Here is a 27,666-nt window from a genome sequence, read left to right on the forward strand (position 1 = left end):
TTGAATTACGGCACAATTCATGGCGTGGGGGTGAGGTGTCCAAGCCGATCCATTAGCCAACGTCACGGCCATCATTCTTCGGCGTGTCTCTGACCGCCATTTTCTATCTCTGCCATTACCCGCCGTCATCACTGCCAATCCGTCGATTTCACTGCAAATCTGTCGATTTTCCTCGACTGGACACTTCCCACGTGTCGGCTCCACGTCCCTTTGGCGGATTCGAGCGTAACTGAGCTCGTTTGGATCCCACGAGGCCATTCGACTGACTGTGGGTGGCCAGTTGACTGGCCACCGAATTCGTTCAATCCGCACCATTCACAGACATGCAGTTTTCATAGTATAGTCTATGCAATTTGACGAAATAAGGTTAGACACTTACCTGTGTGGCCGTGGACGTGTTCTGTAGGTTTCTGGACGTGGAACGATGGCTTTGCTCACTGCTGCTTCGTGCACAGGCGCTGGAATTCCTTCGTTCATTGGCTGATGCTGCATGCAAGGCTTCGGGACCCGATCCTCTGGTGGTGAACGTTGCATGCACGGCTCTGTCTTTTCTCAGCTGTCGAGGAGGTGTTCACGTTCAAGCGGAGCTGGTTACATGCCTCCTGCATTGATTTCAACTGCTATTGACTCCATAGTGTGTACTCCAGGCGGATCAGCTGCTACAGGATTCCTGTAGGACATCCTGTAGCTGCTTCTCCTCCTGGGGTGCATGTTGAAACAAGCAGGGTTGTATTCACGATTGAAGGGTCCTGATGGAGCTTTAACAGGTAGAGTGTGCGAGCCTTCGTGTACTTGATTTGTCCCTTGAAAAAAATTGCAATCTGAGGAAAACAAGACTCTTTGCATGACTGTGCAGGAATACTGGACCAAATTGTTGTAATGGCAGTGGGAAGAGATGAAACCGGTGACGGATGGAAGAGAGGAGTGGCTGCAGGCCTTACCAACAGACTTCAAGCTTTAAATCCCTTTCCAGAATCGATTTTGGCCTGCCTGAAGGCTCTACAAGATGTTTTCTGTAGAAATGTGAAACTTCCTGTAGAAAGCCCCAAAACTTCCTGTAGAAAGCTCAGAACTTCCTGTAGGAGGTTGAATCTCGACCCGAATGTGTTCAAATCCTAGAAAAAGTGAGTGGCCATGGAGGGGGTGTCTGTGAGGATGTCTGGTAGCTTGGTACAGACCCCTGTCCTCGTTTTGCGCGACCTTCTTTATCTGCACTGTATTCCCTGCAACCTGCAATAATTCCAGAGATTAGACCTGTTTCTTTTTCTTCTTTTTTTCTTTTTGAGAGACAGCAGGGGCGCCTCCATGAGGTTTTCACCCCCACTATCTGCCCTGGGTGCCTCAGAGAGGTTTTCGCCCAAGGATCTTTTTTATTCCATTTCTTTATTTTCTGAGAGACAGCTGGGGCACCTCCATGAGGTTTTCACCCTCACTGTCTGCCCTGGGCACCTCAGCGAGGTTTTCACCCAGGGATATTTTTATTCCTTTTTTTTTATGATCAAGGTGTGGCCGGAATAGAGGCAGAACCCTGCTCTATTACCAACACTGATTTTTCCACAGTTTCAATGAACTCCTGCCTTGAAAGGGGTTTCTTGTAGATTTTCAATCGATGCCCATTGACAAGCATGGGGATGGCTTCTTCATCAATGGTCCTGATAAGGACTGAACCATTGTCATTGCATTTCTCCACTGTATATGGTCCTAACCATCTTGTCCTCAGCTTTCCTTTGAAATCCTTGTATCTTGAGTCATACAGCAGCGCCCAATCTCCCGGCTGGAATTGCTTCTCATTAAGGTGTCGGTCATGCCATATCTTCCTCTGGAGTTGAACTACTTCTGAGTGGAGGAGGGCCTGCATTCTGTGTTCATCTAATCCATTCAACTGCTATAATCTTTCACGTTGAGCATGGCTGAGATCTAGGTCTACCCGAGCTGCCACCCTCAATGTATTGTACTCGAACTCTATGGACAGCAAAGCTTTCTTCTCGTAGACCAGCTCATAAGGTGTGAAACCTGTTGTAGTCTTCCAAGTGGTGTTGTAGGCCCAGGTGGCCTCAACCAGGCGATCTGCCCAATCCTTTTTGCTGTTGCTCACAACCTTAGTCAAAATCCCTTCCAATGCTCTATTAGTGACTTCCACCTGCCCATTTGCTTGAGGATGATAGGGGGTGGAAGTCTTGTGCTTGATCTTGTGATGAGCGAGAAAATCTTCAATTAGGTTGGAGGTGAACTGGCTTCCTTGATCGGTGACTAACTCTCTTGGGTAGCCAAAATTGTAGAAGATATTTTCCCTCAGAAACTTAGCCACCTTTTCCTCTATTGCTGCTTTGATTGCCTTCGTTTCTGCCCACTTGGTCAGATAGTCAGTACACACAATGATGTAAGACCATTGCTTTGAAGGAGGGTGGATAGGACCCACAAAACCCATGCCCCACTTCTCAAATGGCTCGAAGGTCACTTGAGGTTGGAGAGGCATTTCATCCCTTGGAGTCGGTTTCCCCATCCTCTGACATTGGTCACACTGGCTGATGTATCTTCTGACATCTTGATGAAGAGTAGGCCAATAGCAGCCTGCCTATAGAATTTTGAAGGTAGTCCTTTTTGCTGCAAAGTGGCCTCCACAAGGTCCGTCATGATAGGTTAGGAGGATGTCAAAGACTTCCTCCTCCCTAACACAATGTCTCAAGATCTGATCTGGGCCAAGTTTAAACAGGTTTCCCCCAATCCAAGTGAATGGGGCACTCTTCCTTACAATTATGTTCTTCTCTTTTGAGGATAGATGCGGAGGGAACTGTGTTGAGACCAAGTAGTTTGCTATATCAGCAAACCATGGAGAGAGTACTGAGATAGCAAACAGATGTTCATCTGGCATCTGGTCATCCACTGTTCCTTCTTCACCTGCAGGTAAGTCCAATCTAGACAAGAAGTCAACAACAACATTTTCCTTACCTGGCTTATCGACAATCATCAAATCAAATTGCTGCAACAAAAGTAACCATCTAATGATACGAGCATTGACATCAGGCTTATTCATTAAATATCTAATCGCAGCATGATCAGTGTGTACAAATGTTTGATAACCAGTGATGTAGTGTCTGAACTTGTTTAGGGAATGGACTACAGCCAAGAACTCTTTCTCGGTTACAGTATAGTTCATTTCTGCCTTGGACAAGTTTTTGCTAACGAAGTATATGGCATATGGGAGTTTCTCCTCAACTTGTCCTAAGGCTGCCCCTATGGCTTTGTTCGAGGCATCAATGTGGATGTGGAAAGGTAGGGCCCAGTTTGGACCTCTCAAGATCGGGGCGGACACCAGCTTATCTTTCAACTCATCCAGTGCCCCTTGACAGTTGTCAGTCCATTTAAACTCAACATCTTTCCCTAAGAGGCCAAACAATGGCGAGGCTAGCTTACTAAAGTCTTTAATGAATCTTCGATAATATCCTGCTAAGCCTAGGAAACTCCGAACATCTCTTACCTTTTGAGGAGGTGGGACCTTTTGGATGATAGCAATCTTATTAGGGTCCACCTGTAATCCTTGCCGAGAAATGGTATGACCTAGCACGGTCCCTTCAATCATCAGGAATTCACATTTTTGGGGACTGAGGGACAGGTTCATCTCAATGAACTTGGTTAGAACTTTTCCCAGATTAGTTAATGCTTCTTGGAAGTTGGACCCATAAGGAGTAAAGTCATCCATATAGATTTCTACGGAATCATGGACCAACTCAGAAAAGATGCTCAATACTACTCTCTGGAAAGTGGCAGGAGCATTGCATAGCCCAAAGGGAAGGACTCGGTAGGCAAAGGTACCCCAAGGTCTTCCGGGCTTATTTGGATCTAGTTATACCCACTGAACCCATCTAGGAAAGAGAAGAACTTCTTCCCTGCCAGTCCATCCAACACTTGATCTATGAAAGGCAAAGGGAAATGGTCTTTCTTGGTGGCTTTGTTAAGTTCTCGGTAATCTACACAGATTCTCCACTTCCCATTCTTCTTGGGCACAAGCACTAGAGGCGAGACCCACTCACTATCGGAGATAGGGTAGATGAATCCTACATCCAATAATTTTTGCAATTCTTCTTTGACAATGTCTTTAAGGGTGGGATTCATTCTCCTTTGAGGCTGCCTGACCGGTTTACAATCTTCTTTAATGTAGATGTGATGGGTACAGACCGAGGGATGGACTCCTTTCATCTCCTTATAGCTCCAAGCGAAAGCATATAAATGATTGTTCAGTAAGCTACACAGCTCCTTCTCTTGGGAAGGAGATAGGGAGGAGCTGATCTTTAAAGTTCTTTCGGGACCAAACTCCACATTCTTAACTCTGGGAGAGGTTGGATCAGTCACACAGAGGTCCACTAAGGTGCTGGCTTGGGTATCTTCCACCAATTCTTCTAAGGACAGTGCACTGGGAGGTGGATTTTGAATCAAAGTCCCAATCAAATCATCCTCGGTTTGAGGGCCTCCCCTAGTGGTTTCTACTGTGCACAATGGTGCAGAGTAGACCTCATCCTCATCTCCTTCTTCCAACCAGAGTGGTAAGTCATGTTCTAGCAGTGGTTGGGCAGGAGGATATAAGACTAGCTGCTTGGACATAGGCCCATTCTTGATGGTCATGCTTCCAGCTCGGCAACTGATGTAAGCATCCGCAGTGGCTAACCAAGGCCTTCCCAAAATGAGGGGGTATCCAGTGAGCTTTGCCTTTGGCTGAAGGACCAAGAAGTCCGCAGGGTACTCCCAAGAGTCAATAGAGACCAAGACATCTTCCACAATCCCTTCGGGAGTCACGGTGGAGCGATCTGCCAACTGCAGGACTGTCGAGGTCTTCCTTAAGGAATTCTGAAGGTTGAGTTTAAGCATGGTGTCCCTGGTCATCACATTAATGGCAGCCCCTAGATCAATCAAGGTATGGGGGATTATGGTGCCATTGATGTGGACATCAACTACAGGACTCCCAGGGTCCAAATACTTTGGACAGATTACTTGCCCCAACATTAGATCGGACAGTTGTCCGATGACATTGATAGTCGAGGCATCTCTCTTTCGCCTGCCTGGGTGCCTGAAACACTTCTCCTTAATCAATTTGTTGTATATCGGTACATCTTTGATGGCCTGGAGAAGTGGTATTTTCACACAACTGTTTCAGTTCTCCTAGAAGTTCAGTCTCCTTTGGGTTTGGTTGCGTGGTTACTGTTAGTCGCTCAGGAAAGGGTGGAATGGCTTTGGGTTCACTTTCCTGTTTCTCTTCCTCGTCCTCTGGGGGAGGAGTTTGGCGATCTGGAAGGGTCTTCCCGGACCACAGGTTGATCTCCTAGATCTCCACAGCATAGGTAGGACATGTTGTCTCCCCAGTGTATACCTGCTGGGCCTGTCGGTTATTGGAGTTCGGGTTCGGTTGAGCAGGCATCTAAGGTTGTCTTGGAGGAGCAGGAGGTAATGGTTGTGGCTGAGCCGGTGGTGGAGGCAGAATGGCGGGAGGAGAGTTGTATTGGGGCCTCCACCCCGGTTGAGGTGCATTCCACTGAGGCTGTGGCTGGGCATGTGAATGAAACGAATGAGCAGTGGGTTGAGTATGGTATTGAGGTGGATAAGACCACGGAGGAGTTGCAGACCAGGAAGGATGAGCAGGGGGACCCCAAGAAGGCATGTGAGCAGATTGGTATGGGCTATAATAAGCTTGGGATGTCCCTTGCATCCCCTACTGGTAAGGTCTGGGTCCATGCGGCCTCCTTTGGTTGAGGAAGTAGAGAGGGTCAGTGGGTGCCTCAGTCCCTTGGTACATGGCTTTGAATCCGAGTAAGGTTGGGCATTGGTTTGTGGGGTGGTTCTCCTCACAAACGAAACATACCTATACTAAGTGCAATGGACACTCGTTCTTAGGGTGCTTCCCCGTACATCTGGGACAGAAAATGGCCAAAGCCCTCTCAGCTTCCTCTTTCTTTTGTTGGATTTGGAAAGTATCAAGTTGCATGGCAATGGTCTGTCTCATCTCACTTTTGAGGTCTTCCATCTGATTAGCAAACTCATGCTTGGAGAAGGTAGTACTAGCTAAAAGTGGATTCCCCCTACCTCTTTTCCGGGCTGCCCTAGAGTGGTTTCTAAACACAGTCTTTATGTCCTCATAAGGTAGTTGGTAAATGTCTCCTCCAGCTAGCATGTGAAGGGTATCTAGAAGGTCTTCAGGGACTCCTCGGAGCAGAACCAGCTTTAGAGATTCAGGATCAAGTGTGCACCTGGCCCGTTTATAGCTAAGTTGGAACCTTTCCTCGTAGTCCTTTAAAGACTCATCATTTCCCATGGTCATCCGAAAGATTTCTCCCTTGGTTTCCTTTGACCTACAGTAATCCCGGTATTTGTTGTTAAAGGCTTGCTGCATCTGAGCCCAAGTAGTGATACTGTTTCCAGGTAACCCCATGAACCAGCATAATGCTGCATCCTTGAGGGTAGAGGGAAAGAGTTTCAACTTTTGCTCATCTTCTGTATAGTCATAAGTTCGACAAAGGACAGCAAACTCAAACAGGAAGGTATCAGGGTCTTTAGTGGTCAATCCATGGAAATGAAGTAAGGCTGAGGGACTTATGTTCTTCATTTTCATGTCCCCGTTGGTCTCTCGAATGGGGAAGGTACCTTCTATTCTCTCATCATCGTCTCTACCATTTCTGTTGTCAGCCATGGTCTCCAAAGGAATGTTTTCTTGCTCTTCTTCTGTTATAGGATCGTCGTATATCTCCGGAGGTTCACCTATAGGTTCTTCTGGGTCACTGCCACCAAAGAAGAGAGAAGGGTGACTCAGTGAAGTGGTGGGGGTGTTGGGTAGGAATTTTCCGGTACTATCTCTGTTCCTACGAGGCATGAAAGGATTTTTGGGTGCTTTTGCTTTTTTTCTCTGCTTGTACCTGCAAAACTGAAACAGATGGAATTGCAACTAACTAAAATCTATCTTGCAGAAATGAAAATGCGGAATTGAAATGAAAGCAGGAAATGACTAATCTATTTTGCTGAAATCAAATTGCAAGAATGAAAGGCTAGCCTATGCTTGCAGAATTGAAATTCTGTTCTACGCTTACAGAATTGAAATTGCGGAATTGAAAGGCTAATCTATGAAAGCAAGAAATGTCTAATTTACTTTTGCAGAAATAAAATTGCAGAATGGAACTGAAATAAAACTACTTAGTAGAAGGTTAGAGTAAGAAAATAGAAGAAAAGCAGCAATCACAAATACTCTGATGCTTCCCCGGCAACGGCGCCAAAAAGAGTGGTGAGCTCCAGTATTGCAGCAATAATGCTGCAACTCCTGGGACTCCCTTCTTTACTTTTATCAACCCGGTAGTTCGTAACAACCTTGGAAGCGATTGTGCTATATGCACAAGTACTAGTTGTTGCCGTCGCTGTCACTTGGTCAGCTGGCACAAGTCCGCAAGGAGCTTAAGCCAACTTCTATGAGCTCTTAGAAGAAGCTTTTTAACTGATGGACGAAAGCTAACTCAAAGAATGTTGATCTACTTGTAGAAAGAAACTGGAAAGCTGAAAGGAAACTTAAACCCTAGCAAACCCTAATTTTACCTGCTATCCCTACCGATGCAAGAAAGAGGATGCAAGCTACTGAAAGAAATGCCATTGACTTCTAGGAAGGTAAATACATGTATCTAAGTTGCTTCTACAGTAACATCTGAAAAAAAAAAAAAAACATCTTTTTGTATTTTTGAATAAGTTGCTAGAATTATCATGCATGCGATTTGACTGTTTTGATTGTACAGAGGTGGATTGGCGAGAGGAAATGCTTGGAGGAGGTCGGGAAGGTTCAGAGAGGGCCTAAGGGGTCCCTAACACCCTTCCAGAGAGTTTCACAGAGTTTGGCTATCAAGAAACCTCATTCGTGAGCTTCTACAAGAAGTCTGCAGGGGTTCTACAGGATGTCTGTGATTTTCTACAGGATGTCTGTAATTTTTCTACAGGATGTTCAGAAATGGGATTTTGGAGGATGGATGGAGGGAAAAAGATGAAGGAGTGGGTATGGAGGTAGGATAAGGGTTGGAGGTGGTCCAGGACTTGGTGGATGGAGTTGAGGAAAGATGTAGATGGCTGGATTTGTTCAAGGACTGAAGCAATGATGCACAAAAACTAGGGTTATGTGAGCAAATGGCAAATGTAAGGCAAGAAGCTGAGTTGAGGGATGGAGCAGATGGGTTGATGGAGTATGGGCAGGTAGAGAAGCGGTACAGGTGCTCTGCAAGTTGTTTTTCCAACTAAACCAACGAAGACTTGTAAAATCAAAGACCTAGTTATGTTGACCTAATCTGATCTAGCTGACAGTAAAGAGAATGAACAGAAGTTTAAACTGCAATGAAACCATGTATACTAACTTATGCAACTAAGCAAGCAAAAATATGAACATGCAACCAACTTCTACAAATGAAAATCAAACACTAGCGATTGCATGGCAAAGCAAAGTCAGTGTTTTTGTGGGCAGCAAGGTCACCCTAATCCCAGCTCCTGATCCCACTGAGGGAGAGGTGAAATCAGAGGTGTTTGATGGCCCTTTTTTGAAGCTTTTCCCTGTTAACAAGCTATCAACTCAAGCTGAACATCAAAAGTCTTTCTAACCATTAACGGTGACCTAGTTAATCAGCAAGATTTAATCTACTTAACAGAAATGATTTTGCAAATACATAAAGAACAGATAGCAATACATAAAGGAGGCCTTAGCACTCGGGTTGGGCCCAACCCCAAGAGCTGCAGGCTCCTATAAAGAACTCAGATTCGATGCCAAATAAAGCTACTTCTCATTACTCAAAAATAATCATCACAAGAAAGTTATACAGCAGTAGCTAAGAAAAACGAGCTGAAAAAGGACAGCACTATAGTGCAAATACCAACAGTTCCAAAAGTAAACTACGAAGGTTGAGGCCTTCCTATTTGTACACTACGAGGGGCCTAGCAGCCCTCCTAAATTCAAGGGACTCGGCTGTTCCAACTGCTAGTAAACAGTCGCTCTTCCCAAAGCTGCTCGGCTGCCTTTAGAACTCATTTTGGTCGCCTGTTGAGCTCGGAGTTGAGGGTGGAGATTTCGAGGAAGGGGCATTTAATGCCAAAGACAACCTCCCTACGAATCCTCACCTCAAGCTTGGCTGTCACCTGGGCCATAATTGCTTGGTTTTGCTCCAAAATTTGTCCAAAAAACCTGAAATGACTACGTATTAGCCTCCTTGGTAAAGTGACCACCCTTATTCATTCAAATAACATAAACATGCTAGAAAAACATGCATAATCTATGAAAAATGGAGGATTGAACAAGGACAATTAGGCAAAATGAGCCCAATAAGTTACCCAATTCGGGTATCATCATCAACCATGGGGGATGATTATCCATTTTTGGAGTAAAAAAGTAAAAAGAATAAAAAATAATAAAATAATAAAAATATTTTTTCAACTCATATTTTCAACTTATCTCCCTAAGTTTTTACTCAAATTTCGAGCAGGAGCACTCATTGGATGCAAAATTTGATTCCTCATCCAAGGAGTACCCATATTGCATACTTTTGATGGACCCTGCTATATGAAAAATGAGAAATACATGAAAAAGCGTGATTGCAATCACGTTTTTCATGTATTTCTCGTTTTTTGTGTAGCAGGGTCCATAGAAAGTATACAACATGGTCACTCCTTAGATGAGGAATCAAATTTTACATCCAATGAGTGTTTCCACTGGAAAATTGAGTAAACCCATAGGAAGATAAGTTGAAAATACGAGTTGAAAAAATTGTTTTTTCTTTTTTCCCTCTAAAACTTGATGATGTACTCTAATCTTATTTTATTATTTCCACTATTATTTTATAATTTATTTAGGAGGCCCATTTTAGACCTCAAAATTCCCCTAATGCTAGTTGTTTTCATGAGGGAGATTTTTCAAACATGGATCACTATCCTCATTGGGGCCTCCTCAACCAAATCCCATCAAGAGGATCACTTCCTTCTTCCTTGTTCTCATGTTTGCTTGAGGTAGAAAACAGGAGGGAGAAGCCAATACCACTTCAAATATCAATAAAGGGAAACTTCAAGCTTCTTCTCAAACCTTCAAAATATGGGTCAACCAGCTTCCGTTGGGATACTAAGGTGATTACATTCTAGACTCCAAAACAGACACCAACAAAGGGAAGAACAAAAGATCTCATTCGCGCAGTTGAAATTAAAGGACCATGCCCTGACTTGGTGTGAGAGCCACACAGAGACCCTGAAGTTGGAGGGAGAGGCTCCAGTGACTACATGAGAGGACTTCAAAACCCTCATTAAGTCTCAATTTTATCCTATTGAGTACGTAGAGGACTGGTGGATCCAGTGGTACTACTTCAGGCAAAAGTTGGGACAAAGCGTGCAGGAGTACACCACAAAGTTTAAAAAGATGGCCATAATGTTGGGTATCTCTCCAAAGAACCCAGATGTATTCCTCAACTATTTGGGGGGTCTACACCACCATCTGCGAGAGCAAGTGATGTTGTTCAATCCCAAATCATTAGACCAGGATTGTGTACAGGAACAGTACTTGGAGAACATAGGCTTGAAGAGAGCGCAATCAAGTGGATCGAAGCAGAAGGAGTAACAAGATGCTTCTAAGGAGGGGAAGAAGAAGCAAAAAAGTGGGAAAAGATAAAAAGACAGCAGCAACAACACACCAGGTCAAAGATCCCAACAACCACTGCAACAATTATGGCCATACAGAGGAGAAGTGTTGGAAGTTGCATCCAAAGCTAAACTCGAAGAACAAGAAAAAGAATCACATGGCCACAAATTCGAGTAACCAAGTTGAAAGTAGCTCAGACATGGATGAGAAGATCGTTTGTACGTCAGTGCAAAAGGAAGTGAACCTAAGTACGGTTCAGCGACAAGAAGAGAAAGAAATCACCAAACTCTTCCATATAAAGATACATGTCAAGAAGACAAAGATTAATGCTCTGTTTGACTCAGGATTGCAGGCGAATCTCATTGCAACAGAGTTGGTCAATAAGTTGGGGCTGAAAGTTTGTGATCATCCAAACCTGTATCCATTGGGATGGGTAAATAAGGATGCAAAGCTAAAGGTAACAAAACAGTGCAAAATTAGATTTGCCATCAGTGCTGATTTTATTGATGAAGTAGAACTACATGCAGTTCCCCTTGATGTGCGTAGAGTCGTGTTTGGGAGTCCCTAGATGTACATGCAAGATGAAATATTCATGCGGAGATCCAACCAGTACCATCTTGTCAAGGATGGGAAATTGTTCATCATCGATGCGCACAAAGGCAACTGAAAAATTTCGCCAGTAAGTGCCAACCAAGCTAAGAAATTGATCAGTTCTAGCAAGGAGTATGTGTTATTGTTTTTAAGAGAAAATCAGTATGTAGAAGAGTCAATAGGAGGCAAGGCATCTCTAGAGGGGTGTACTAAGAAACAAAACAATAGCTGGAAGAGTTGCTACGGGCATATAGGGATGTGTTCCGATAACCTAAAGGGTTACCACCTAAGAGGGAAGTGGAGCACGAGATCTAGCTATTGTCAAACTCCTCATTACCAGAGATTGGGTTGTACTAACAGTCTATTATAGAAGCAAGTGAGGTGAAGAAACAATTGCAGCAGTTGTTGGAACAGGGTGTCATTCAACCGAGTACATCACCATGTGGGTCACCCATCATCATTATGCCAAAGAAAGACGGGACTTGGCAGATGTGTGTAGATTACAGGGCATTGAACAAAATCGAGATTAATAATAGATACCCCCTGCCCAGGACGAATGATCTGTTGGATCAGTTGCAACAAGCAAAATACTTCAGCACGTTGTACTTAAAAGTATGGATATCACCAAGTTTGAGTCAAAGAAGAAGATACCTGGAAGATTGCATTCAAAACCAAGCAAGGTTTGTATGAGTGGTTAGTCATGCCATTTGGCCTATGTAATGCACCAGCTACGTTTATGAGATAAATGGATGATGTACTACGCCCTTTTATAGATTCATTTGTTATTGTTTATTTGGATGATATAATGGTATACAATGCTACCTAGGAGGAACACATCTCACATTTGACGCAGGGGTTGGAGACATTAAAGAACCAACTGCTAGCAAATCTCAAGAAGTGTGAGTTTGCACAACAACCTTTGGTGAATCTGGGGTATGTGATAGGTGGAGGATAGTTGATAATAGATCTTGTCAAGATGGAGGCCATCATGAAATGGTCAGTGCCTACTAATGTTTCTGAGGTCAGGAGTTTCATTGGGGAAGCACAGTACCTAAGGAAATTCATAGCCTCAATTTCAGCAGTAGCAACACCACTCCACGCCATAACAAGGGAAAGGGCCAACAGAGGGTTTTCGAGGAGCTAAAGAAGAAGATCAGTCAAGCACCAATTTTGGCATTACCAAACTTATAGCGGCCCTTTGAAGTGGAGATAGATGCAAGTGGGTATGTTATGGGAGCGGTCTTGATGCAGGGAGGAAGGCTTGTATGCTACCATTCTGAAGTATTTCATGGGGCAGTTCTTAACTACCCTAGCTACGACAAGTAGCTCTATGCCCTGGTGCAAGCTGTGAAGAATTGGAAGCACTATCTAATGAGAAAGGACATAGTAATCCACACATATCGTCAACCACTACAGTATTTGCAGGCCCAGAATAAGCTACAGCAGACCAGGCATTACAAGTGGATGGGGTTTCTCCAGCATTTTCATTTGGTGATCAAGTACAAGAAGGGCGGCACAAACAAGTTGGCCGACATGCATTCAAGGTCACCCACACCAAAGATCATGACTTTGGGAACTCTTATGCACATGGAGCCATTCACCCATGATGCATATAGAGAGGCATATTCAAAGGATAAGGAATTCAAGGAGGTGTTTCAGCAGTCGCAGAGTCGGAGTCATGTGCATGATGGCAACAACACCATTGACTACAATCTCCAAAATGGGTTAGTCTACAGGTTGGATAAGCTATGTGTTCCTAAAGGTGAGCGATTGCAACTAATTAGAGAGGCTCACACCTCCAAGGTTGCAGGGCACTTTGGTGTAGGGAAGACTGTGGCCAACTTGCAAAGGTATGTGTATTTCCCCAAGATGCAAGAGCAGGTAGATAGGTTCATAAGAGGATGCATGCTTTGTTGTACCAGCAAGCCTAGCAATAACAAACAAGGTTTATATAATCCCTTATCTATACCCGCTCATCCCGGGGAAAGTATTTTCATGGACTTTGTGGGAGGTATACCAACAACCAGGAAGGGACATGACTGCCTATTCTTGGTAGTTGACAGGTTCAACAAGATATGTGTTCTAATGCCCTATAAAAAGACTATCAGTGGGCAAGAAGCAGCGAACTTGTTCTTTGGATAGTTCTGGGTACGCTTTGGGATACCAAGGAGCACCATTTCAGACAATGATACAAGATTTCTCAATGCATTCTAGATTACATTGTGGGAGAAAATGGACACGAAGTTGAAGAGATCTACAACATTCCATCCATAAATAGATGGACAAATGAAAGTTGTCAACAGGATTTTGGTGCGGCTTCTAAGGGGATACAACCAGAAGCATCCAAAGACCTAGGATGAAAATCTGGTATATTTACAACATTCTTACAATAGAGCAGTCCACACTTCTACTGGAAAGTCCCCATTTGAAACCTGTTTTGGATGTTTGTTGTCTTCACCTTTGGACATTGCATATGGACATCAAGGAGGAGTGAGGGAAGATCTTATAGAAGACGCCTTGAGGGCTAAAAAAATTGTAGAAAAGATCAAGAAGATCCATTTACAGGTGCAAGAGACACTGCAAAAGTCATAGGAGAAATATAAGGCCAGACATGATTAGCACAGAACAGAGAAATAGTTCAAGGTGGGAGACATAGTATGGCTACAGTTGAACAAGGAGAGGCTACAAAGGCCTGGTAAGAAAATCAAGACATTGAGGTATGGTCTTTTTGAGATACTAGAAAAGGTGGGTGATAATGCCTATCGACTTAGTTTACCACCATATATGTGCATTTACTTAGTCGTGAATGTAGAGAATTTGAAACTCTATGAGTCTTTCATGCTAGATCAGTAAGGAGGAACAAGTCCTACCTTCTGTGGACGATTTGGCACCTAATGCTCAATCAAAATTGACAAAAAATACAGTTTTTCATAAGAGTTTGAGAACTGTTGACACCTAATCATCAGGATTGGGTGAATATAATGTAAATAAATAATAAGTAATATGAACAGTGATCGGAATATGAAGTGAACAGTCTCTCCCTCGTGTATATAATAAAGACCACCTGAAGGAATATGATATACGAATCAATTTTGCTTTGAGGAGTTACTGCCTGGCCTGACATGGTATCGGAGCCAGCTCCCAAAAATAGTTGTAACTCCCTTCTGCCTACTGCACTCTCTGTCCACTGCCCCTGTGCACTCTGTCTGCCATAATTAATTCTGAATCCTCTGACCTAATAGCCTCAGACTTGAAAACCTTCTGAATCGCTGCATGCCTTGAGGCCGTGTTGCTGCGAAAGTTTACTGCGTGAATGGCGTGGCTGCAGACTTGTGAGCAGCCTTGGTGGCGAGCTACCTGCTTGATACGAGCCATGGAGCCTTCGTACCACGCTAGAGAGAACTGGTAGAGCCTCGCCTCCGGACCACGCTAGAGAGAACTGGTGCCTCCACGTTGGTGCCTCCATGCATTTGAGAGTTTTTTTGCCCATATAGTCCTTGTTTTTCAAATCCCTTAAGCTTCTTCCCATGAGACTCGGTTTTTCTGAGAGGTTTGTTTTTATTTATTGGAATGCTCGGTGGATGTATGGGAGTGTGGTATCAAATAACCCAGGCTGAATTCTCAGCGCATTCGTATTTTTGCTTTGAAAATCTCGGAAACTGTCGTGTATTAGAAGTTTAGAACCTGTTGGGGCTAAAAATTGGATGATTGATGTCAATAAAATAAAGTAAATTCTGGATCTTCGATGGACCATCTAGATTCGATGACAACTTTTTCAGTTGTCTCAAAAAATGTAGCAGCTATATTTAGCTGACTGCAATGCCCGTTGAATCTCGGGATGATTTTTTTCATCCATTTAGATTGAAAAAAAACTAAACTAAAGGTATGTTATTTTTGTAAGATACATGGATTGATATCTTGAATGCATGGGCACTTTAAAATTATTTGGATTTCAGCATAAGATTTCAAGACGCTGGTGTGGTGCATATTTAAGTGCGTGTTCTACTTGCACGCCACTCCGAGTGTAATGGATCACTTCTTGATATGCAACTAATAATTTTGCAGCAACACCTCTGTCATATTGCTAATAGAATTGCATTTTTTCATAATATTGCCATCATAGTGCAGTTTTTCTTTAACACCAGAAGTGAAAATATTTTATATTGGCAGCAGAAGTATATTTTTACAGTACACAGTTTTTTTACAGTACAAGATTTTACAATGCATTCAATCATATCCATTGTGGGAATAGTTCTCACTGGCAAGGAGAACTATCCTAAGTGGTCCTGAATGATAAAACACATCCTTATTTTCAATGAGTTGTGGAAAGGAGTGTGTGTTGGAGACGGAGACAAAGAGCTAGAACAACCTGCCTCAAACAAAGAGCTTGTCATTTGGGAAAACAAGAACAACAAAGCTTATGCATTAATCGCAGCATCTGTAAATGAAGAGGTGAGTCGCCATATTTAGCCATTTTCTACTGCTTTTGAAGCTTTACAAAAGCTGAAAGAACTCTATGACTCACATTCTGCACTTGAAGTTGTTCAACTCATGATTAAACTCTTCACTCTTGAACTGCAAAATAATGATCCTCTTGCTCTTGCATCTGAAGTAAAGTCTATAATGCATGATAACAAATCCACTAAGGTTGAATTGGATATTTCTCTTATCGCTTTTCTCAAGGCACTTTATCCTACTTCAATTATCTTGAGTCATTGCAAGCAAATGGAAATCTCAAATATATCACCTTTGACTCTCTTGTGAAAAAGTTTGCCGAAAGAGAGAAAGCTTTTGGAAAGAAGACAGCCCCTGAATCTTCTGAAGAGGCTGTGTGCCTTGCTTATAAAGAAAAGCGTCCTGCTCAAGATTCTTCAAGAGGAAGAGGTGGTCGAAGAGGAAGAGGAAGATATTTTAGAGGCAGGGGGCAGACACTCTCAATGAGAAAAGGCAGATTTGCATTGCATACGCTGCAAAAGAAATGGATCACATGATGCCTCTACATGCAAGTTACCATGGGACAAAATTGAGCAGTAAAGAAACCAATAGAAAGGTAAAACTGATGATATAGACAAAGGTAAAGCACCTAAATCCGCTCACTATGTTGTGGCACAATGTAATATTAGAGTAAATGAAGATTTATTTAATGCTTCACTTGCTTCTGGAAAAATGATTGGTTGCTTGATTCAGGAGAAACCTTCCACATGACTCATAGAAAAGATTTTTTTGAAGAATTCACTGACAATGTTGATGGAGCAGTATACTTTGCAGACCAATCAAAAATCAAGCCATCAGGGCTTGGCACAATCACGCTTAAACTGCCTAGTCTTCCAGACTTTCTTCTGCATCATGTTCTATATCTCCCACAGCTCAAGAGAAACTTGTTGTCCTTGGTCCACCAGCAAAGTCACTCCATTCATATGTTTGAGGGCAAGCTTGAGGTAAGAAAAGCATCTAACCACTCACTTGTCATGAAGGGAATAGAAGAAGAAAGGCTTCTCAAGCTGCAAGGTACCTCTGCTCATGCACAACATTTCTCATACAATTCTCATCATGAAGAAGGTACACTTCCATCAAGTTTATTATGGCATGCTAGATTTGGACATTTGAACTATGACAGCCTCCACTTGTTGAAGAAAAATGGTGTTGCTGGTTTGCCTACAATTCCGAGGAAACTTAGGCAGTGTGATGCTTGCATTCTAGGAAAGCATAGCAAACAGTCTTTTCATGATTCACATTCAAGAGCACATAGAAAACTTGAACTCATTCATTCAGATTTATGTGGTCCAATGCTTGTTCCTTCTGCAAATGGAAATAAATATATGATGACATTTATTGATGACTACACCAGAATGTGTTGAGTTTATTTATTGAAGAACAAATCTGATGCTTTTCAAACATTCAAGAACTTTCATAAATGGATTGAAAGTGATGCACAATCTCATATTGGGTCTATTCGCACTGATAATGGAAAAGAATACACATCAAATGAATTTGAAAACTATCTTTGCCAACATGGGATCAAACATCAAACAACTATGCCTTATAATCCCCAACAGAATGGTGTAGCTGAAAGAATGAATAGGACAATCTTAAATATGGTACGATCCATGCACTTCTTAAAAAATGTAAAGCTAATGTTTTGAGTTGATGCTGTTCTATGTGCTGCATATATAAAGAATAGATGTCCATCTAATGCTATTAGAAACAAAACTCCATATGAAATGTGGTATGGACATGTTCCTTCGGTAAAGCATCTCAGGGTCTTTGGTTCCACCTGTTATGCCTTAATACCAAAGGTACATAGAAACAAACTTGGTGCTAGAAGTTGTAAATGTATCTTCCTGGGGTATTCAAACACCTCCAAAGCATATCGTCTCTATGATGAAGTAAATAAAAAGTTTGCTGTATCTAGAGATGTAATTTTTCTTGAATCATCCAAAACTGACAATGTTGTTGAGTGGCAACTTGATCACTTGGATAGATTCCCAAAAGCAAAATCATTTCAAGAATTTGACAATCAGATTCCACATCTTGAAGGGGGGATTCCTATACTAGATCAACATGTGGAATCTTCTTCTGAAGAACACTCTCCCCTGCATGAAACTCCAACAACGGATGATGCTTTAAGTGATGTGATTGACAGAATTGGGAGACTCAACCTTGATTCAATCCCAACTCAATCAGGGGAGCAGCCTGGACCATCTGAGGAAGGTCCCCCAAAGTGGCTGGCAAAGACACTTGAAAGTGTTTATCCTGATGAGGTTGGAAAGAGAGGAACTAGAAACTCAAACTGGCAAAATGGAGGTGATGTAGATGACTCTAATTCACCTGTTGATATGGATGTTTCTTATGATTGTGAATTGAATTTGTCTACAGATTTTGAACCAACTTCCTTCAAAGAAGTTGCTTCTCATGATGAATGGAAAGAAGCGATGCAAAAGGAGTATGATGCCCTCATAAAGAATGGCACTTGGAAGCTGGTTGATCCTCCATTAGGAACCAAACCAATTGGCTGTAAGTGGGTCTACAAGAACAAGTATAAAGCTGATGGCTCACTTGACAAGCACAAAGCTAGGCTTGTGGCAAAAGGTTTTGCACAGAAGGAAGGGGTCGATTATGAGGAGACTTTTGCCCCCACAGCAAAATGGGCTACCATCCAGACACTCTTTTCCCTAGCAGCTCAGAACGGTTGGAAGGTCCATCAAATGGATGTAAAAACTACTTTCTTGAATGGAGATCTAAAAGAGAATGTTTTTATGTCCCAGCCTGAAGGATTTGCTGTGAAAGGACATGAACATAAAGTATGCAAACTTGTGAAGTCCTTGTATGGCCTCAAACAAGCACCACGAGCCTGGTATGAAAAACTAACTGAGCATCTTCTGAAACTCAATTTCAAACATTATGATCTTGATGAGGCAACTTTATTTGTCAAGAAAGTTGGCAAAACAGTTGTATATCTTGTGGTATATGTAAATGATCTTTTGATGATAGGGAACAATGAAAGCTACATTGCATCCATAAAGAAGGAATTGGGAGAAGTTTTGAAATGACTGATTTGGGCTATGTTCATTACTATCTTGGTATTGAAGTACCCAACATCCGAAGTCCATATTTCTTTCTCAAAAGAAATACATTGGAGATCTGTTGAACAGGTTTGGCATGATAGAATGCAATCCTCTTACTACTCCAATGGAACAAAACTTAAAGCTCACATCTATTGAAGGAAAAGAATTTGAGGATGCAACAAAGTATAGACAGCTTGTAGGAAGTCTCAACTACCTAACTACTACCAGACCAGACATTTCGTTTGTTGTTGGAATTCTCTCCAGGTTTATGCAAAAGCCTTGTGAGGGACATTGGTCTGCTGCAAAAAGAGTTCTAAGGTACTTGAAGGGAACTCAAAACTTTGGAATCAAGTATACACAGGTGGACGACTTCAGCTTGATTGGATACTCTGATTCAGACTTCGATGGAGACAAAGAAACTGGGGTATCTACTTCAGGATATGCTATGAGTCTTGGATCAGGAGCTGTCTCCTGGAGATCACGCAAACAATCAGTTCCAGCAGATTCCACAACAGAAGCATAATACGTGGCAGCGGCTGAAGCAACAAAAGAAATTGTGTGGCTCAGGAAAATTCTTGAAGATTTGTAGGTAAAACAAGTACAATCAACTCCACTCATGATTGACAATACCTTTGCAATAAAGTTGGCCAAGAAACCAAAGTTCCATGATCGAACGAAGCACATCAATACCAAATATCACCTGATTCGACATCATGTTGAGGCCAAAACAATCCATCTCCGTCATTGTTCCACTAATGAGCAACCGACATCTTCACCAAAGCACTTGGAAGAGAAAAGCTTGAACGATTCAGAATGATGCTTGGACTCACCAACATCCCTTCATATTAGGGGGGAATGTTGACACCTAATCATCAGGATTGGGTGAATATAATGTAAATAAATAATAAGTAATATGAACAGTCATAGGGAGATGAAGTGAACAGTCTCTCCCTCATGTATATAATAAAGACCACCTGAAGGAATATGATATACGAATCAATTTTGCTTTGAGGAGTTATTGCCTGGCCTGACAAGAACTACAAGACAAAGGCAACATGACTTTGGCAAATTGGGCTGAAAGGAAAACTTCCAGGCAAAGCTAAATAGTACACCAAAGAGAAGGTAAAGGAAAATTTTCCTCACCTCATTTAAAGAAGCTTTTGGGGACCAAAAGCCCCACAAAATGGCGAGGTGTGATCAAGATTGGATCATTATATTATTTGTCATCCATCTCAATAATTTCAGAGTGGGAAAAGTGGAGGAATCAGCTCACAAGACCCTTTTTACTGGGGAGACCCAGTTTGGCAAAACAGGGTTTGAATCCTTCCAGAAGCATTTTGAGGCATCAAACGATGTTTTTTAGGGGTAAAACTTTGTTGCTTTAGTGTGGCACCTTTTCATGCTATTCTATACAAAGAGACTTTTCCAATGACGCAAGAATCACATCAATCAGAATCCATATGCGAAAGTCATGTCACTCAAAAGCTGACCTTTCTGTCTTCACCACCATAATTCGAGAGGATGCCACATCAACCCCCATTATTCATGGAAAAGGGAATATCCATGTGATTATGATGTAGAAGACTCTAGAAGAGTCAATATTGTAACTTTGGTTGAGAGTTGAGGTAGTCAAACCTAACCACTAGTAAGCTATTGGGCTATGTTATAACCAGGTCACTAGGAGGAAAAGGGATCCCATTCTTTTGAGTGCATTTGTTCCATAGTTGAGCAAAAAAAGCCAAGATGGATAGGAGGTAGAGCACACAGAGAGGATTTGTGCACTGTAGCAGCCAACGGGCCACAGACCATACTTCTTTGTACTGACAGCCATATTTCCAAACAAAGAAAGAGAGTGGAGTAGCCTCACCTTCTAGCTAGGTTTTCTCTCGAAAGGGTTTCCCAGAGCAAATCTTGTGTCATATGTGTGTGTGAGATTTTATTTGTTGTTCTCTATTTTCTGCATAATCTTCATTCGCTTGCATGCACTATTAACAGTAAATCTACATATCCATAAATCTAATAAAGTTGCAATAGTGTAGAATTTCAGATTTCAAATATAATATTATCAGATCAGTTGTGACGAACTGTCCAGTGGAATATCCATGACAGCTTACGGATCAACCGACCAATTGCATCATACGCTACATGGGTTCATTTGAGTTCTACAAAGAACAAAAATAGATGAAACGTTATCTTCGACTCTTGTTTCAAGCCAAAGCTTTAAGTATGCTAAACAACTTGTGTATGGAAAGGGGCCAAGGACATTCTAGGAACCATCGTTGAAGATGAATGCCTCAACCCATGTTCTTCCCAACCTTCAACTAAACTCCAGGGCTGGAATTTGTTTCCTATGTTTTTCTCAATTCTCTCCATATATATTTTACATGATGTAGTAGTAGTTTTCTAGTAGATGTGTGAATGTATCAATTGCATCAGTGGTAGGCTTTGTTAGTAGAAGTTTTCATCAGTTTGTAGTAGATGTTTGAAAGATCGGATATGAATGTATAGCTTTGGAAAACATTGTCGGCTAGAACTGGTTCAAAGACCCTGATTATGTGAAAATTGATAATACGCACTGGTTACTCTCATTTAGAGAACTCAAAATATGAATAAAATTTCTTCTTCTTTTTTAAACAAGAATGATTATATAAATCACATTGAAAATCCACCCCTAGATGTGGCCAGTACATCAGGAGTTACATTGGTTTTTCCTTATAAAATTCTAAAAAGATTAAAAATCCACCTCCTCCCAACGAGAATAGGGGGGGAAATCCAAAACTAAATTTTCAAATGTTTATTCCTACTGCTTCATGGGAGGAGTAAATTCTAACAAATTGCTTGCATAAGAAAATCAAGAAACAAAACATTTCTATAAATTACTAGAAGACGGCCCATTGTGAGACCCACAGTGTGCAAGATAGAGCTCAAGACTAGAGTTCTTTCTTCTATGATCATTCCTACTTCTTGTTACCAGTGGGGAAGGACAATGATTTTTAAGCACATCTGAATAGGAAGGGGAAGAAGAGGAGGGCTTCTTCTCGGTCACCTTACCAACTTCTTCATCAGTTGATGCAGAAGGAACCTTTGGAGAAAACCTGCCCACCATAGAAGTTTTATTTGGAGAGTCATGATCTAGGCCTTCTTCATCTTTCGAATCAAGAGCGATCTTTGGACTAGAAGTATTCTTTGAAGAGATTTGATTTGGTACTGGCTGATCCACTTGGACCTCAAGATCACCTTCTGCCTCATAAACATCCAAGACTTCAAAACTATTGTTAGAAAGGGGTTGATGCAGAGATTCAACCTTACATGTTTGTTGCTTCTTATGTTTCCTTTTAACTTGAATGAATCCTTGCTTATTTTCTCCTTGTTCTTCTTTAAGAAGAGACGACGGGTTTGGAGAACTTCGCGAAACTAAATCTTTTGTACAACTTTTCCCAAAGTATCCATATTCATGACACAAATTACACTTGAAAGGAACATATTCATAATCTAGACCCTAGAGATGAGACCACCCATCCATATTTAGCTAAATTGCCTCAAGGAGGCCTTTTGAAAATTAATTCCACACAAATTCTGGCATGCAAAAAATTGTTCCCATATGATATGTCATTGGTAATAAATCATCCCAATTTATCTCCTCTCTTTAAAATGCCCTTACCCTGGCAAAGAGGTAGGAGAAATGACAATCTAACCCAAATAGATGTAAATGAAATTTCCAGCATGGGACTAAATTCCCTAGAACAATGAGTGAGAAGCAAACCTCTGGTACCGATGAAATAAGGACCCAACGTATAGATCTAGTCTCTATCTTTTTGGTTTTCAAAAAGAAATGCATATACCCATTTCCACAATAGCAAATGCTTGAGGGTTTATGATTTGGCCAATTGATAGAAACCCAATATTCAATGGTTTCATAACTTGGCCACAAACTAGTCATAACTTTCCCAATAGCACTTTTTCCTTCAAAGTTGCCACGTTCTTTTTTGCTAGGGAAGAAAACCCCAGATCCAAAGATGGGATTGATTCTGCCTTTCTACACGAATTTGTTTGGGGCACTCATTGTGCATTCTTTGAACCACAAAGCAACACACCATCTGCTTGATATCCCTCAAAGGTTGTCCACAAGCAATGACGGAGTAGCTGCAATAGCACTCGATCGGCGATGAAAACAAGCTTCAACCATATCGCGGAGACGCCAAACGTGCTTGCACTGAAGCTCCAGCGTCGAGGGTTCAGGCAGCTAGGGAAACCCTAGCCGCAGCAGAGCAGACCCACGGAGACGGCCTTCCTCCCCCCACTCTCGTTAATCATTATGAATCAAATTTCTTCTTAACAAAAAAAAAAGAAAACTATTTTTCTTAAGTAAATTGGTCGTTGTCGATGAACAACATTTTTCAGGCAGTTTCAGGGTACTTATCCATCATGTCCAGATAAATATGGAACTTCAATTACTAAATTTGTAAAGCTAATTGCTAACTTTGTTCTTTCGGTCCTGAATGACTTGTATAGGTTATAGGGCATAACTAAATAATAATTTGTCATATCTAATAAATATAATCCCTACATTTTTCGCAAACAGCCATTACAGAACAATAAATGCAGACTTTACTACAAACTTTGCAATATTCTAAAGTGCCTTTAACCCTTGCATTTAAAGAAAATTATTGAACACTGTAGCAAGCACTGTTTAGGAAATGAATTTAGATGTTTCACCAACCTAAACTTCAATTCTGTAACAATCCTCAAACCTTTTCAGATTTTATGACCAAAAGAAGCCAATTTCTCATAGCTGTTAATAAGCAAAATATGAACCGACGAGAAACTGAACTTACCGACATCTTCAGGATGGAAATCTGCAACATAGACAATTTCACAAATCACTAACATAAAACTGATATATTCAATTTATAACACGACTATTCCAAAGCACGAGCCATACGGTACTCTACAAACATTAAACAAGTTCGGTGTAAATGGCCTCAATCCAAAAACCAAACCTTATATACTCTTCTCCTGCCGCACATTTCTTTGTTTATTGCATTTAATTACCCAAAACTAAGCCTTTCTCGTTAACTGTTAAACAATTCTGCAAGCTTTAGATTGCCGTACCTTCTGGCATAAGTCCTTTATATATAGCACAAATTGTTCAAGATTCCCTTGAACTGATAAAGATGCTTCTGTGCCACTGAAACATAATACAAATTGTAGTTTAGAATAAAATAAGCCGCATATGGAGGTCCAGGTGTAATCTGGATTTCCATTTCAGTGGTAAAATAATATCTTGATATAATAAATATAGATAGTTCAGGGAAGACTAAAAATCCAAATCGGAACAGGCTGTGAAGAAATGGACAGAATTCCGAGAAAAATACTAATGCAAAGCCAGAGAGAATTGCCTGAAAGTGCGTCTCGCCTTTGGAGAAGAACCAAGGTGTAATGGCCTATTTGAGGCATTGCTATTTCCCCAGGTTAACTGGTAATGCTGAACTTCATCCTCTTCAGCATCTTCATAAAACAAAGTACATTCTCATTGGAAGTTCAAGTAAATATTGCCAGATAAAAAGGCGCCACTAGTAGTAGAAGACGGCAGCGGCAGTGATAGTAATTGACTACGAATTTTACAAATTCAAATGATGTATATATATCAGCTCCAAATTGCCAAATTGTACAGGTAGATATATGACGCTCACAAGAATTGCCTTTAATTACAGTCATTTTCACAGTAAGCTATTGGATTTTCCTAACTAAGGTAAGTCTTAATAAACTTTGGCTAAAATATTTCCATGTTCTTATATTATCAGAAATTTGTCATCCGAAACGTAAGTCGAAACCCACTTTAGCCAAAAAGATGTCAATATTGCCAAATCTTGCATTAACTAAAAGGCCTAAAGATAGGTCGGAGTAAACTTTCGCTAGAAAGATGGCAGATTTGGCGATAGCTAAAACGCACACTATAAACGATTTCTCACAACTTATGGAAATTGATATGATAGGATTTATTTAGTCGATTTTAATTAGACAGGCGGTCAGGATGGCCCTAAGACACACTGCAATGCAAATTACGGGTTACTCGGCATTAAGGCTAATCGGAATAACAAACATAAACGGTTCCTGAAAGGATATGAAAGATTGAACACTGCAAGCACGTTAAAGAAAACATGTCTGTTGTTCAAAATCTGATGAATAAGCTCGAATCATTACCCGTGGTTATGATCTTAAGAACTCCATCTGCGTCGGCGAGCCAAATCATTAGTGTGTATAGATAGATAGACTCACGTACTGAAAAAAAAGATAGATAGACTCAAAATGTAAACAAAGCGGCTAAACAATTTTACCCCAGGTGTCTGGCGAATTCAAATAGGTATCGTCGGCATTGTTAAAAGAGCGATTCGAGTGTAGAAAGTTAGGCATCTTAATTCCCGGCCCTGTATCTGAAACTGTAAGACAATATAGAAATCCTTAGCTCTAAATAATTAGCATTGCTCATTCATGATTGTCACCGAAATTAAAGATTATGATGCATACTGGACATTTGAAATGTTGAGTAACTGGATTTCTTGTAAGTTGCAGAACATTTTATTGCGACAGTGATGCGGCAGAGCCTTTCAGCTGTTCGACATCTATGAACTGCAGCACAGAGTAGCTGCCATAACAGATTTCATAAATTCTTGGTCGTATCTGAAAAAATAATGCTAAAATGATGTCTGGGGACTTTCTTACAGCGTTGCAGATATTATGAGGTGTGGTATTTTCCATCTTTAGAACGAACGAACGGTGGTTCAGGACCGTGTTTGGATAGAAATTAAGGACTGTATTTGGTTCCCTTCAACACAAAGAATACAAGATTATGGCTCGCAGAGACTTATAATTCGCTCGCAATTTCAATTTCAATACATGTAAGGGTAAGTTTGCAGGCATTAGTTGAAGAATGTTTGAGATTGGCTCATGGATGAATTTTCTTGGACAGAATGTGCATGCTCATTTATTATTGACATTGCAATACGAGTATCTTGTTATCGGTCAGGTCAATTAAATGTTGAGTGGAGCTGTCGATTAAATGTTCAGTGGAACTTCCTACGTTATTAATTAATTAAATATGCAGTATTGTTTCCTCCTATCAAATATGTAATTGGTTTAACTATGTGATTTTAACAAATTTACTAGATCTTTGAGTAAAACTCTCCAAACTCAACACCATCCTCCTATGTAAACTTCAAATCTGTAATTGGTTTAACAATGTGATTTTAACAAATTTACCAGAATTTTGAGTAAAACTAGCAAAACTCAAAACTAAAACTAGTGAAATAATGAAAAAGTAAAATCATAAAACAATTTGATTACATTTTTTTAACTTAATGAATTAAATATCTGTGTAATTTAATTTATAGATGAAATGACATTTTTCACTATATATTTTCTAGTTAATTTTAATTAAAATTTAGCAAAAATTTTTAAAAACTTGAGTTTTTGTTTAATCTGTAGAATTTGAGTGCCCAAAAAAGTTTTTCAAGGTGTTGAGTCTATTTATACAATAAAAAATGCATTTTAAATAACAAAAAATCACATTCATTCTTGAAATTGTTTTGTCATGAAAAAGTTTATTTCATCTATATGTTAGACTATGCCTAAAATATTTAGTGATTTTAGAATTTTCATAAAAGTCACTTAATTTTCTTATTTTAAAAAATTGAAAATTTTCCAAGTTTTATCATTTTTTTATTTTAATTCATCACAGTGATTTCAATGAGTATAGCTTGGTTAAGAACATGTGCTTCCTTGTAAGAAGTCACAAGTTCAAATCTAAAGACGGGTAAAGAATGTACACCTCCATACAAAAAGTTGAAAACTACATTATTGGAAAGGTCCCACTGTAATAGAGACAAGAGCATATTGCTAGGCTCTCTAAAGATATAAATTTAACCAATTTATTTTTTAGCACATTAAAAAGTCAAGAGCATATAGCTAGGCTCTCTAAAGATAGCAATTTAATCAATTTCTATTTTAACACATTAAAAAGAAAGATGGCCCTGACTTAGTAACATATAACATATGAGTGTTTCTACAACAACTCATAGTTAGGTAAGTGTTAGGAATCTCTTCCCCACATGAGGTTTGGGTAGCCTACTCTAAATGGCAAAGCCATTTATAGTCACTTACAAATAATGTATAATTTTATAAAGTTTTAGTAAAATGGCTAAATAAAGGAAGTTGAAAGGTTGTCACTCTCAAAGAGAATGCAAGAATTCCCAAGAAATAGTTGTGCATTGTAGACTATGTGTCTAGAAGTACCTTATATAAAGGATTCTTGGTTTTTGCAATTTTGAGAACTACTTCAAGAAACAATGACAAGGCCATTTTTTTTTAAGGGGAGGAATGGTGTTATGATCTATTTTATATAAATTGCTTCCATTATTAATGTTTTCATTTATACCAACTATAAGGTTATATATTGTTCATATGTTGACCACTCTTCATTGAAATATATAGCTTTTACATTCAAGTTGCTCATCTAATATTTATCTCTTTGAGATCAAATATAAATGATTGTGAATAGCATTGCTATTATAGACTACCAGCTTACATTTGCCATTTATTGTTTATATATCTTTATTTTTGTCTGTTAAACACACATGGACAGCACAAGAAATATGAAAGATAAAACATGCAATACAATTTTTATTGACAAATGATTTACATTTATAGTACATTATGTGACTCTTGGGTTTTAGATCCCAAGGTCTCTTGGACTGCTTTGGTCTATTCGGCTTCCACACTAACCATTTAGGATTAGGTGTCCAACATTCCCCCCCTTAATCCGAAGGGTTATGTATGAGTCCAAGAAGAGAGCTGTAATACAACATGTGCAAAAAATGCATGGCAGCACTA

The 27,666-nt window shown here is 40.5% G+C and overlaps 1 protein-coding gene across 2 annotated transcripts in view; it reads right to left on the reverse strand.

The window, feature by feature from the left end:
* Positions 1-25,805, reverse strand: part of LOC149169217 (type 2 DNA topoisomerase 6 subunit B-like) — a 397,612-nt gene extending 371,807 nt beyond the window's left edge. The window contains exons 1-7 of one of the 2 annotated variants that reach the window (XM_089427042.1): positions 25,501-25,805; positions 25,330-25,423; positions 25,116-25,217; positions 24,982-25,008; positions 24,177-24,285; positions 23,890-23,965; positions 23,613-23,633 (exon numbers count right to left, since the gene is read on the reverse strand). In XM_089427042.1, coding sequence (XP_089283168.1) covers positions 23,613-23,633; positions 23,890-23,965; positions 24,177-24,285; positions 24,982-25,008; positions 25,116-25,217; positions 25,330-25,423; positions 25,501-25,536 — 465 coding nt within the window. In that variant the 5' untranslated portion in view covers positions 25,537-25,805. Of the gene's footprint in view, positions 1-23,612; positions 23,634-23,889; positions 23,966-24,176; positions 24,286-24,981; positions 25,009-25,115; positions 25,218-25,305; positions 25,424-25,500 lie in introns of both variants that reach the window. The other variant, XM_089427041.1, reaches the window with a different exon arrangement.
* Positions 25,806-27,666: the final 1,861 nt, after the last annotated feature.

The sequence above is a fragment of the Pinus tabuliformis genome, chromosome 4_2 (assembly GCF_031772625.1).
Source record: "Pinus tabuliformis cultivar Carrire ecotype Pingquan chromosome 4_2, CPIR1, whole genome shotgun sequence".
NCBI lineage: Eukaryota > Viridiplantae > Streptophyta > Pinopsida > Pinales > Pinaceae > Pinus > Pinus tabuliformis.